This window comes from Oncorhynchus kisutch, linkage group LG13 (assembly GCF_002021735.2).
Source record: "Oncorhynchus kisutch isolate 150728-3 linkage group LG13, Okis_V2, whole genome shotgun sequence".
NCBI classification, from domain to species: domain Eukaryota; kingdom Metazoa; phylum Chordata; class Actinopteri; order Salmoniformes; family Salmonidae; genus Oncorhynchus; species Oncorhynchus kisutch.
In genome coordinates, this window is record NC_034186.2 from 16,064,742 (window position 1) to 16,079,292 (window position 14,551).

At 41.8% G+C, this 14,551-nt stretch overlaps 1 protein-coding gene across 1 annotated transcript; it reads right to left on the reverse strand.

The window, feature by feature from the left end:
- Window positions 1-4,418: 4,418 nt before the first annotated feature.
- On the reverse strand, window positions 4,419-14,268 carry stxbp3 (syntaxin binding protein 3). The gene is made up of 19 exons (XM_020499489.2): window positions 14,139-14,268; window positions 13,455-13,504; window positions 13,121-13,202; window positions 12,399-12,475; window positions 12,165-12,237; window positions 11,950-12,050; window positions 11,134-11,282; window positions 10,399-10,507; window positions 9,981-10,105; window positions 8,742-8,840; window positions 8,597-8,654; window positions 8,392-8,457; window positions 8,056-8,136; window positions 7,806-7,941; window positions 7,427-7,533; window positions 7,095-7,196; window positions 6,263-6,348; window positions 5,707-5,855; window positions 4,419-5,107 (listed from the first exon to the last, which is right to left on the reverse strand). The coding sequence occupies exons 1-19, from the start codon at window positions 14,182-14,184 to the stop codon at window positions 5,007-5,009; spliced, it is 1,797 nt and encodes a 598-aa protein (XP_020355078.1). The 5' UTR covers window positions 14,185-14,268; the 3' UTR covers window positions 4,419-5,006.
- Window positions 14,269-14,551: the final 283 nt, after the last annotated feature.

Sequence of the window (14,551 nt, forward strand, 5' to 3'; positions counted from 1 at the left end):
ACCAGGTAGGCTAGTTGAGAACAAGTTCTCATTTGCAACTGCGACCTGGCCAAGATAAAGCATAGCAGTGTGAACAGACAACAACACAGAGTTACACATGGAGTAAACAATTAACAAGTCAATAACACAGTAGAAAAAAAGAGAGTCTATATACATTGTGTGCAAAAGGCATGAGGAGGTAGGCGAATAATTACAATTTTGCAGATTAACACTGGAGTGATAAATGATCAGATGGTCATGTACAGGTAGAGATATTGGTGTGCAAAAGAGCAGAAAAGTAAATCAATATAAACAGTATGGGGAAGAGGTAGGTAAAATTGGGTGGGCTATTTACCGATAGACTATGTACAGCTGCAGCGATCGGTTAGCTGCTCAGATAGCAGATGTTTGAAGTTGGTGAGGGAGATGTTGATGAATGGATATATGAGAAACGAGACCAAGTTGAGACTCTGGACAAGGCAGATACGGTATAGTAAAGGCCGTTTATTCAAGAGTAATGATATCTGGCAAATCGTGCTGCACGGCCCCATTTCGTCAAGCTCTTATGGAACTATCTGAAATAAAAGAGACCGGACACATGTCGGACAGTTCATTTTATACATTGAAATGACGTAGGTAGATTCTGGTAGTCCTGGCTTCTGGTAGGTTGCTTGTAGGTGATAGACAGTCTCCTCCAGCCTGGTGTCAGTATCCCATTGGTTCTCGACAGAGTTCTTTGTCTTTGGAGCCCATCCCCAGGGGAGGGCGTGCGTGTGTGTATGTGTGTGCGTTCCTGTCTTGGCAAGTCTGTGTGTCCTCGCAGTGAGTGTGTGTGTGAGAGATATCCTGTATGAGCCCTACCATGTTTTACTGTGACAATATGTTGCTATGTGTTGTCTCAGTTATAGCAATGCAATAGCAGTAAGCTGGTCATTTGCATAGGAAATAGCACTTCATTACAGAGATAAAAGTCTCCAACTTCAGCGACTTTTGCAATTCGTTCCAGTCACAGGCAGCAGAGAACTGGAACGAAAGGCGGCCAAATGAGGTGTTGGCTTTAGGGATGATCAGTGAGATACACCTGCTGGAGCGCGTGCTATGGGTGGGTGTTGCCATCGTGACCAGTGAACTGAGATAAGGCGGAGCTTTACCTAGCATGGACTTGTAGATGACCTGGAGCCAGTGGGTCTGGCGACGAATATGTAGCGAGGGCCAGCCGACTAGAGCATACAGGTCGCAGTGGTGGGTGGTATAATGTGCTTTAGTAACAAAACGGATGGCACTGTGATAAACTGCATCCAGTTTGCTGAGTAGAGTGTTGGAAGCTATTTTGTAGATGACATCGCCGAAGTCGAGGATCGGTAGGATAGTCAGTTTTACTAGGGTAAGTTTGGCGGCGTGAGTGAAGGAGGCTTTGTTGCGGAATAGAAAGCCGACTCTAGATTTTATTTTAGTTTGTAGATGTTTGATATGAGTCTGAAAGGAGAGTTTACAGTCTAGCCAGACACATAGGTACTTATAGATGTCCACATATTCTAGGTCGGAACCATCCAGGGTGGTGATGCTAGTCGGGCGTGCGGGTGCAGGCAACGAACGGTTGAAAAGCATGCATTTGGTTTTACTAGCGTTTAAGAGCAGTTGGAGGCCACGGAAGGAGTGTTGTATGGCATTGAAGCTTGTTTGGAGGTTAGATAGCACAGTGTCCAAGGACGGGCCAGAAGTATACAGAATGGTGTCGTCTGCGTAGAGGTGGATCAGGGAATCGCCCGCAGCAAGAGCAACATCATTGATATATACAGAGAAAAGAGTTGGCCCGACAATTGAACCCTGTGGCACCCCCATAGAGACTGCCAGAGGACCTGGACAGCATGCCCTCCGATTTGACACACTGAACTCTGTCTGCAAAGTAGTTGGTCAACCAGGCAAGGCAGTCATCAGAAAAACCGAGGCTACTGAGTCGGCTGATAAGAATATGGTGATTGACAGAGTCGAAAGCCTTGGCAAGGTCGATGAAGACGGCTGCACAGTACTGTCTTTTATATGGATGGTCGCAGACTTTGGACGTTTCCTCTCCACAAGCAAGGTTTCCATCCAATTAGCGACAGATTTTCATGCGAATATTCTAAAATCCGCACAAAATCAATAGCCTATGCGCATTTTCTCAGTGACGTTTTTTCATCGAATTGACTTGTTGCAGATTAAAGGATGTGCGTGATGACATAATGCACTTAAAAAATACCTTGTGCAGTTAAATTCCCATGTACTGAATAAATAATACAAGTAAAATGGGTTTCCATCGCATTTTCAACTGTACTGATGATTTTCAACAAAAAAAATAGTTGCCCTATATAGAGAGTGTGCCCACTTTAGTATCTGCATGTGCGATCTAGGAAACAGGGTTCAGGGGCAATCGCGCTGTTGGCTGGAGCGCAGACAGGCTATAACGTTACAATGTATCACGTATAGACTATTATGGATGAAAGAGCAATATTATTTTTATTTGTCAAACGGCAGCCAAGCGTTGATGGTCATGTCACCAGAGTAAGACCATCGATATTTATTGGAAGGGAGCATCACGCTCACCACTTTGCACTTCAGCCATCATGTGAAGTTCATCACTTATTTCATCTGTAGCCTACACCCTGACTACACCTAAATAAAGGTAGGAATCTATGTTATTCAATTATTGCACCCACACTGCTCGTGCGTGCATCAACAAGCGTCTGCATTGCCAAAGGCTAAAATAGAAGTCATTCCTATTTCTGACGCAGATCTCGCTGCAAGTCCTGCCTCTCCCACCTCCTCATTGGTTTATAGAAGCAGGTACCCATGTGCCATCTCCTCATTGGTTATACCCACATAAATGATTGAAAGACGAACTGTTACAGGTTGTCGTGGTAATACTATGAAAGTTTAGATGTCAATCACCATATAAGTTAAATGATGAAAAAGCCTGGAAGGAGGAAGATGATCAGAAATTATTCGGTTGACAGTTTTTATGTGTGGATTAATTGTCGGAGTAGAGGATTTTGTGCATTTCAGGTAAAATAATAACTGCCATAAATGATTGCCATAAATGTTTAATGCTTTTCGACCTGTCCCTAAATGAATATCATTGGTTCAGAGTTTGTTTTTATATTTTAACCTGCGTGTCGTGATCGCGTTTGGTGTAGGGGGACAAAATAAATGTATGTGCGATGGCGCACGCACGCAGCCGGTTTGGGTTCCGTAGCCTAAACTGCTAGCCTAAACTGCATGCTTCCCCGACGAGTCGAGGGTTTTTCTTTATTTTGACTATTTTCAATATTGTAGAATAATAGTAAAGACATCACAACTATGAAATAACACATATGGAATAATGTAGTAAGCAAAAAAGTGTTAAATCAAAATAGATTTTAGATTCTTCAAAGTAGCCACCATTTTCCTTGACAGCTTTGTACTCTTGGCATTCTCTCAACCAGCTTCATGAGGTAGTCACCTGGAATGCATTTCAATTAATAGGTGTACCTTGTTAAAAGTTCATTTGTGGCATTTCTTTCCTTCTTAATGCGTATGCCAATCAGTTGTGTTGTGACAAGGTAGTGATTCTAAATAAATCACTGACAATGTCACCAGCAAAGCACCCCACACCATCACACCTCCTCCTCTAACTAAAGGTCAATAGGGGGCGCACTAGCACTGCATACCACAGGAGACAGGCTGTGGCCAACACCATGTCCCCTTACCTACATTCACTTTCTCTTCACTTAAAGATCAGACTTTACCCTTCCATCATATATATCCTTTTGTATAATACAAGTGCTGAAAATATATAGCCTATACAAGCCAATGCAATGATTCATCTCCAACAATCAATGGACACAATATAAAACATGGCTATGATACTGCATTTTTTTGGAGAGTGGCTAAAAGTAGGGCAGATTTGATATATAAGCCTCATATCCTCGGGGGGGGGGGGCAGCAGCATTGTCTCTTTTTCAGGTATGAGAACACTTTGTTCACTCAATACCCATGTCCCAGCTCTACCAGAAAACCCTGCTGCGCTTATTGCCTTCTCTATAGAACCTCTGCTTCCTTTCTGTAGCAGCCCACTGGAGAGGATTGGCTTTGAGTACATGTGCTGCAGAGGATCACATTACTGTTGTTCTGATTAAGCATTCTGATCTGTTTCTTTGTCTTCATTATTCAGATGCTTCATACGTCTCCTCAAAACCTCCCAATCGCCAGTATCACCCTAAATAAACTTTCTATTATTGATGCTATTGGTGATGAATCATACATGTTTAAAAAAAAAATATATGAGTGTTTCAGTAGATGACTCTAGAGCAGTGGTTCTCAATCCTGTTCCCGGGAACACAAAGAGGTGCACATTGTATTTTGAATAAGTGAGGGGGTGTATGTGCAAAGTGAGTATCACTCCAAATAATAATCAGACACCATTGAACCATGTCGGCCATTTATTCATCAGCAGTTCAATACAAGAAAATGTAAATAATCTATGACAAAATAAACAGTAATTGAGGGGAGAGAGGATTTAGCTAGCAGCAGACAGACAGTGCTTACATCATATGTACATTATCTTAGCTCCATATCTTTTTATCCAAATTACATCTCTAAGCATTTCTCAGAAGCTTTCCAACATGGAACATTGAGTGTTTTAAAGTGAGAAAAAATACAAAAACAGGGTGCATCTCAAATGGAACCCTATTCCCCAACAGTGCAGTACATTTGACCAGAGCCCTATGGGCCCTAATCAAAAGTAGTGCACTTTTTATGGGAATAAAGGGTGCCATTAGAGACGCACACACACAGATTTGATAAAAAGGTAATAAATGCACTTTAGTGTAGGGCACAACGGTTATGTTACAAATATGCACCAGGTTCCAAAGTTAAGTATTAATAATACACATAGCTAATGACTAAACTCTAGAATATGAATTCCCTTCAGTCTTCCATTGATGAAGTTGAGTGCTCTGTGCTCAGGTTTGGGGGAGGGTGTTATGTTTGGGGAAGGGGTACGGGGTGGGTCACTCCTTCACTATTGTAAAGGTCTCCTTGGTGGTGGTTGGTTTACTCAGGGCCTGAATATCATCTAGGAGCTCCATGGGGGTCACAATGTGGGACGATCCTGGAGAAGAAAAAAAATGACGTTTTTAAATAACAAAATAAAAAGACACACAGATGAAGAACATTCTGTAGTGTTACTTTGCCTGACACTCAAGACCAGGGACGCAACTTTGGTTTTAGAAAAAAATATGTATATATATATATATATATATATATATATATTTTTTTTTTCTCCCCCCAATCGGATAAACACTCCAAAACAGCCTACCCAGTTGCCCCATTTTGTATCACATTCCAATTATAAAACTGGGTGAGACAAATGCAATTTCAAAATGTGGCCCCCGTCCCCAGTGAAAGATGTACCCCTGCTCAAGACTGAACCATACTGTACAGCATTTATTTTTCCATTCATTACCTCCTGTTTTTGTACTACCATTTATTTACAGCAGGAGGTGTCAAGCAGTAGTCCAGTTACTGGGCTGTAGTTAAGGACAATGAGAATGATTGGTTACAAAAGTCTTCAATTCTTTGTGTTCTCTCTTCTTGCAATGGAGAAGATCACATTGGAGGCGATGAGAGAGGATGCAACTAACAAGAGATTGAGATTCACCAACGCTGCCCTGCAGCACAGCACGTAGAGTTGCTGCTGTTGTTACACACCTATGATGACCTCACAGGACTTGACGGACTGTGTGACCTGGTAGGCACTGCGCATCTCTGAGTAGCTAATCCCTCCGATGACAAAGATGATGAGCCTAGAGCCACTCCTCCGCTCATCCTGTGTACTGGCCTTGTGTTTCTGACGGGCACTGGGAGAGGAGAGAAGGAAGGATGGATGGTGTGTGTCAGTGATTGGAATTCACTCGGAGAGCCATCATTAATAATAGTTACGTTATCATATTTTTTCCATTAGTTAATCAGATCTGTATTTGTAAGTGTTGTAATTTATAACAGAACCATATCCTAGACCTAGACTATAAGTCATTGTGACATCCAGTCATAACACACCCCAGGGATGGGAGAAGCCTCTGAATGGAGTTCGGTGTGAGTGCCAACGCTCCTTCTAACAGCCATAACCCCTTTCCTCAAACCCAATCTATCATTTGGGTTGCAATTAGTCTATGAATGTCAATCATGTGCACTTTTTTGTTACCACCCTTTACCAAAAGCAAATACCACCAACTGCAGTTGTGTGACAAAGAATGTTGAATCTTACCTGACAGCCCCAGAGCCATTCCAGGCTGCTGGGCACTCTGACTGGTGTGGCCATTCCCTGGTCTCCAGCTTGTTCTCCACAGCATCCTGGAACACCACACAAAAAGTATTCTTACACTATAACTCATTCAGTCATCATGATGGTGGGGAGGCAATTACTGGACAATGGGCCCAGGACATTTGGTCACTTATTGCAGGTCCAAGGCTGGTTGTGTTGCTTAGCTTTAGTTCATAATAGTTATACTTAGGCTGGTATCAGCCATTAGGAGAATTGATCCTGAATCAGTTGTATTGTTATGGGTCGCGCTTGTAGAGCCTCGATCCACTGTTACACAGACGCCATTGACATAGTTAAATAGCACAGTGACCGAGAAAGGGACTGTGTACTGAGTGACGATTGACATATCATAGGCCTTCCCTCACCCATCCCATTTCCTTCCTAATCCCACCACCCTCCTGTGACCCTAAGGCCACCCAAAAACCTTTATCCCCCTCTGTTCCCTACATCCAAAACAGACTGCATTGACTCACCCATCCTTAACGTTCAGGGAATTTCTGTTACCCAGAACACCACAACATGTCTCAGAGTAGGACTGCTGATCTAGGGTCTGGTCCACCCTGTCCATATAATCTACATCTAAAAGGCAAAACTAAACCTAGATCAGCACTCCAACTTTGTGAATATGAGCCCTGGTTCCCATCCCTTCCTGTGACTCCCTCCCTTCCTACCCATGTGACTCCCTCCCTACCCCTGTCCCTGAGAAAAGCTAAGTGACACAGTTCTGTTCTGTGAGATAAGGAAACGGTTTATCATTGTTATCATTAACACTGACCTCCATCACGTCTTTGATGACAGGTGTCCATCGGGACAGGCTGTATGTCTCCTCCTGAGTGCGGTCCCTTCGAGATGACCTACGCATTGGGAAGAAGCTCGGCTGGGTGGAGGGAGAGAGAGAGTGAGAAATAGGAACATAATAACTAAAAGCCCTGTTTTAAAAGGTAAGATACAAAAGGAGAATTGAAAGAAAGTACAAAACCACATAAAACTAGTGAAGTGCCACACTACTATACAATGCACACTGATAGTACTATAGAATCCACCTGGGCTATGAGCCAGCTAAGATCTAGCAGACTATGTACAGTATGCCCTAGAAGTCTCACTTACCGAAGATATTATGGGGACTCCCAGTTCTCGCCAGTTGAGAATGAACTCTCGATCCTCCTCGATCTTAACGTGCTGGATGAGTTTGTTCAGGTTTTCCTCTGTTGTTCCTGTTCAGAACCAAAAAGAAAATCTTTTTAAAAAGAGTATTTGACTAAAATTCAAATTAAAAGAGATTCTATTGAAAGAATATTCCTATAGCTGAAGCTCCAACGGTACCTTAGTTAAGGGGCAAATAAGGAATTAATGACTTTCCATTTTCAAACCGTAGACTCATTACAATTTCAATATAATAGATGCCATATAAAAATGACTAAATGATCACATGTAAATATAAAGACAGACTGTGAAGGCGGAGGGTGAGTCAGCGCAGCAGACCCACCATTGAGACTGAAGATGTAGAGGAGAACAGCTCTGATCTTGTCATAGGTACCATGGGGGTGCAGCAGGACAGGGAGCAGTGTCCTCATGGGGTCCTTCACCTTCACACCCTCCACATCAGACCCTACTGCCAGGTCCTATAGAACAGCGAAGACATAACATCACTCAGAAAGCACAAGGTCATACATAAGGGACATGTACAGTACAACAGTAGCATTTTGGCCATACATATGAGATAGCATAAAACATACCTGCTCAGCTTTGCAGAGTTTCTCCACGTTCTTCTGGAAGTGGTTCATACAGTCTTCAGTCAAATTCAGATGGACCGTTTTCTGTGGTTGACATTGAAACATGGCTGATGTTTTTTATTCTAAAAATCACATGGCAGTATAAGTGAACAGCTTTCATTTCCATATAAACCCAGCCACCTAATAGGTGAATGATCCGTTTTCCACAATATTGTTTCCATAAAGACCTATCGAAGAAAGCACTACATGACACTGGGCCTCAAAGGCATCACACCCAATCCCATCAGACCAATCAGAATGAGCAAACCAGAGCGGACCAGATCACCTGGCGCTACGTACCTGAGCAACCTGCTTGCGGAAGTGGGGCATCTTCTTCATAAGCTGGGATAAACCGCTTATTGTGATCTAGAAAATATTTAAAATATTGATGAGAAGAAAATAATGATGGGAACTCAAGGGAGAGAGAGGACAAAACCAGATACAGAAAATCTTTCTAGTTTAATGTAGAACAGAGGTGGAGGGAGAAACTAAAATGGCCACCTACCTTTCCATCGGGCTGTTTTTTGTTGGCAGAAATTTCTTTCACCAGTTTAGGTATTTGTCTAGAATATAAAGCACATAGTTAACTAATTATCTTCAGTATAACTATTTCAGAGGTTTAAAAATGTCAAACTAAAATGGATACTTACTCTGACACCTCAGCAATGTGCATGTGTCTGAGTCTGGCCCACAGCTGGTCATCCTCATTCAGCAGGGCCTCCTTCTCAGAACCATCTTTAGACTTGTATCTGGACAGAGAAACAAGTGAACGAACAACGTTTCTCTTACATCATCATGGCGGTGGATTATATGTATGTCTATGTTTACAGTATACAGCACATAGAAAAGTACATAGCCAGCCAAAAGAGACATTACTTTGTGTATACTGTATACATGTCTTAGGAGCAGCTACTGTGCAGCTATCCTCTAAATTAATACAGAAAGTCTGTCATATTTCTTTTGACCCATTCAGACATTCCAGAACAAGTGAGAACAAGAAAACAGAACACAAGGCAGGGGTTCAAGGGAGAGTAGACCACGGTCGCTAAGGGAGAGCGAACTACAGCAAGACTAATGGTCGCTAAGGGAGAGCGAACTACAGCAAGACTAATGGTCGCTAAGGGAGAGCGAACTACAGCAAGACTAATGGTCGCTAAGGGAGAGCGAACTACAGCAAGACTAATGGTCGCTAAGGGAGAGCGAACTACAGCAAGACTAATGGTCGCTAAGGGAGAGCGAACTACAGCAAGACTAATGGTCGCTAAGGGAGAGCGAACTACAGCAAGACTAATGGTCGCTAAGGGAGAGCGAACTACAGCAAGACTAATGGTCGCTAAGGGAGAGCGAACTACAGCAAGACTAATGGTCGCTAAGGGAGAGCGAACTACAGCAAGACTAATGGTCGCTAAGGGAGAGCGAACTACAGCAAGACTAATGGTCGCTAAGGGAGAGCGAACTACAGCAAGACTAATGGTCGCTAAGGGAGAGCGAACTACAGCAAGACTAATGGTCGCTAAGGGAGAGTGAACTACAGCAAGACTAATGGTCGCTAAGGGAGAGCGGACCAGAGGAAGACAAATGGTCACTAAGGGAGAGTGGACCACAGGAAGACAAATAATATATATTATATATATTTTTTTTATAATAATAAATATATTCCATTCAACAGACGCTTTAATCCAAAGCAATTTACAGTCATGCGTGCATCCATTTTATATATGGGGAGCCCTGGGAGTCCAACCTGGGGAGCCCCGGGAGTCCAACCCACAACTCTGGCAGTGCAAGTGCTATGCGCTACCTGAGCCATACAGGACTAATGGTCGCCAAGACATCAGCTAATGGGGATCTGAATTTTAAAAAATTGTACTGGGACTGAGCTGGGTTCTCACTTGTAGGTGTCGTTCTTGATTGGGACAAGGTCGTAGGCCATGGCCTGATAGGTCAGCTCATGTAGGATGGGGGTCACAGGGTCAAAGCCCCTCTCTACGATTAACAGCTGGGCCTGGGTCTTTCCCTGAGGGGAAAACACAACACACACAGAAAGAGGTATCAATTATTTTGTAGTGTCATACTATTATAGTATGTGGCTGGCCTCACTAGCCTCACAAACTAACACAAATGACCATGCTAACCTTCCAACTAAATACTTCAACACAACGTCTAGGGCAATTACCATCAGTCTTAATGTAGTCTATTGACTGGTGTCCGTAATCTCTAGCTATTTTCATATATTTTCTAACGCTCTCGGTTAAGTCCTTATTTATTGTGTCAACTCCCTGCTGACAACAGGCAAGGTGTCCGCCTCACCTTTTTCTTGCTATTGTCATCCATATCGTAGTGCTTAGTCAGTTTGTAATCCACAAGTGCTGCTAGCTGTTTGGCGTTATCCAGAGTGGTGTTCTCCAACACGGTCTCCCTGACAAAATACATGGTTATGCATGAGTTATGTACATTAGTAACAGAACAGCAGAGTCATATATATATATATCTAAACAAGGCAACATTAAACATGTTACCCCCCACAAATGATTGGCCAATTGAGATATCGCGTGACTAACAAATTTCAGTTAATCATTATAGCTCTCACCTCAGGCCAATCAGTGTAATTTTGTAAATGCTGGATCTCTATGGCAAGACGCATCATTCACCCAAGTTTCATCCAAATCGGCCCAGTGCTGTCTGAGATGGCGTGTGTGACTAACATGCAAACAAACGTACGGCGGCAGGTCCACAGTCACCTCCCCGATTTAATTGTGGGGGACAAAGTGTATGATGATTACTCATTCAAATGTTGTGGAAGTCAGTGACTGACTCTTTCCTATGAGTAAACAATTAAGGTGTGGCTACAGAACACTTTAGACATTTATAGTCAAAATATTATATCCGACAGTTATATAATGCAATTCCTTTCGGTCTTTGTAATACATATTCCCATAAAGAATCAAAAACTCAGAATGTGCTTGGGGGCTGAGGAGAACGAGTTGTGTCAGAAGTGGTGTAAACTGAGAAAGCAGAAGCTCTTATCTCCTCTCCCTGACTCACTTCTTGTATCTGACCCCTGGGTTCTCGTCCAGCGTGGCACAGAGAGTGACGATCTGGGCTGCCAAAGTCTCCAATGTCTTCACTTTGTCCTGACTACAGTGAGGGCTGTAGATACTGCGGAAGGCCCCAGGGTTATCACAAGTGAACACCTGAAACATAAAGGATTGCTATACACCGATCATATGTAATGCAGCCTTCTCTACATATTCTGATCAGATATTCCAACAAGAACATTCTCAATTTGGACCAACATTTTGAGTAGCACTGATTCTTTGTAAATTAACGTTGTATTGTGGTGATTTGTTTCTACTCAGATTAACTTAATAATAGGATTATTATGATGTTACACATGGATGAGAGGAGCATCCAGAAATGTCATTGTGTGTGTGCCATTTATGAAGGCCAAGGTTTTTTGACTGAGTTCATTGTGTTCAGTTTCACTCTCAAATACTAGGTGCCAATAACACACAATAACTGACTAAATCTTCCCATAGTCCTCCCTTCTTAACTGATAAACATCTGTCTCGCCCAATCAAACAGGAATTTTGAATATAATGAAACCTACAAGTGTTACACAATTCTGATTTTCCGTTAGAGAATCATAGCGTTGACAGATTGCCTCAGCGTATTACACCATAAAGGTTTTCAAGTAGTGCCCTTGCAGGGTTTTGTGATCCCTTTCTTCCCCTACTGATGTCCAGCACCAGCAGACACTCACAGACCAACAACCATGAATAATCTAACCAACATGGTAAAAGTCAGCATAAGGAATAAAACCAGATAATTATAGAAAGCCTGAGAAAAACAACCACTTACCTGTGACTCCTGGGGCAAGAAAGAAATGTTTAATTCCTTACAGACACGTATATACTTTCCACAGTACAGTTTCATTTTGTTGAACAACTCATCCGAACAATCTGGAGAGGAAAAAAATAGAGTGCCAGAATTTACAATCAACTCATGAAATTGGTCTACCTTTTTCTAATGATTTGCATCAAAACTAAATTCTCCTTTCTACAGTATATACTCACAGTCAGTGAAATAAACGTATGCTGCTTTGTACTTGGGTTTCAACTTGAAGTCACCAATGAAGGCATCGACACACTAAGCACAAGATGGAAATATAAAATGACAAATACACATTCACAGCACTGTCAAACCTAGTACACATGAATAACAGTTGTATTGTGTTGTTTGTAATGATGATCAATGTAGACATTTCAATATTGAAGTGGGGTATGGTGTACAGATATCTAATGTCGAACCTTTGCTGTCGGGGTCATGAAGTAGATAGCCTTCATTTCTAGTACAGGCTCTCTGCTTTTGTAGAGGTCCTCCACAACTAAGAGAAAACTCAGTTTAATTTCAGGTCATGGTGCAGATATCAATAATACCACTTTTAACTGTTTTAAAGGTCCTGTTTTAATCTCAATATGAAATCATTTCTGGGTAACAATGAAGTACCTCACTGTGATTGTTTTCAATTAAAATGGTCAAAAGGACACAAAAATAGCTTCTCAGCCAAGGGCAATTTCTCTTACACTAAAAGGGCATTAATATCATTTTCACAATTTTACAGTATTATTAAAAAATAAGTGTGGAAATACTTTTTTAAATTATTACGTTTTTGACTGAACTGGGCCTTCAAAACATATTCAAAGTTGCCTTGGGCTATTTGTACATAAGCAGTTCTACACTAACGATATGTTCGTTATTCTTATGCTGTGGTGGGGACACATTCTTATATTCCTCTTACACATAAATGAAACACAGCCTTACAGGGATCTAATAGTTTCTATACCCCCACTCCATGAAACAGAAGCGTCACTTTGGTGTGTGAAAACTTCCACCACTTGCAATGTAGTTCTCCAATTACAACCAAAGTAATATTTATGGTTTGAAATCATAGTTACAATCCCTAATGACGGGAGACAAGGCCAAGCATTAGACATCTATGGAAATGATCAGTTCAATTAGTGCGACATACTGGTAATTCCCTCCTGCATCAAGTCGGACATTTTGCAGCATGACGACAGGAGCTTGGTGGTGAAGTGGTCCAATATCAATATCTGAGAAAGAAAAGATGTTATGACCTTGATATGAAGACACCTTTTGATTCAGTTAGTGTTGTACGTGGCACATGAGACAAGAGAGATGTACGTCATCAGCATAGCATACACTTCTGCTTGAGAATGTATTGTATCAAAACAATGACTGGATAGTATGCTGTCGGGAATACAGCACTTAACCCATTACATGGGCTTTATGTAACGTGATGGAATGCAGTCAATGTCTGCAATAAACAGATCCAGTCCTCCTACCTTCCATATTTCTGACTTCTTGCAATCCTCGATGATCGTTTCCTTTATTCCTAGTTGAAAGAAGAATGGCAGTTCGCAAATACTGTATAGTTGACAGCCCCTAGGCTACATTATTACTGTCTGAAAGCTGCCCCCTCCCACAATGATCTAACCGGCAAAACAATTACATATCTTATTTCTCTTATCTAAAGCCAACCCACACATACATTTTATTTTCATATTTGTTGACAGTGCACTGACCAATAATGATGTGTATATAATGACCTAGCCGTCTGCCCAGAACAGCTGCGGCTACTAACTAGCTAGGTATCGCTAGGTAGTTAGCAAGTTAGCTATCTGGCTAACATGGCTGGCTAACGAACCAAATTGGATGGGGTTCCCCATTGTTATTCATGTACAAACAAGTTATATGGTATAACTAAGAATCGCAGTTGTAATCACCAAGTAGATAAACACCCAAAATTGAACACACTAAAGTTCATTTCGGAACTCTTTGGCCACTGACACATGGCTAGTTTGCAAACTTCCGTATCAGAAGTTATGGCTAGTTGACATTCCATTGTCAGAGAAGAACAACACAACTTTGCAAAAGTTCAAGTGAATAACATAATTTAAGTAGCTATTAGTTCGAAATAAGCCCGATACTTTCAGTAGCTAAACGTTGCCATAATCAGTTTCACTTACTTTGCCAAACTACTCTTTTTAGCCCGTGCTCTGAAACAGTTGCCATCTTGTTTCTTTTTCTCAATTTCCACTGGCGCTTGCCCTGTCCCGTACTTTGTGCGTCATCAGTGTCGACAACTGCGCGCGAGTAGTCTGTTGTAGTCCGAATTATGAGAAATGTTAGTTTTCTGGGTTCAGAATTGTATTTATTTATTTATTTATTTCACCTTTATTTAACCAGGTAGGCAAGTCGAGAACAAGTTCTCATTTACAATTGCGACCTGGCCAAGATAAAGCAAAGCAGTTCGACACATACAACAACAAACATACATTATTGAATAATAAACTGATAGAGACATACCCCAAGCGACTTACAGCTGTAATCGCAGCAAAAGGTGGCGCTACAAAGTATTAACTTAAGGGGGCTGAATAAT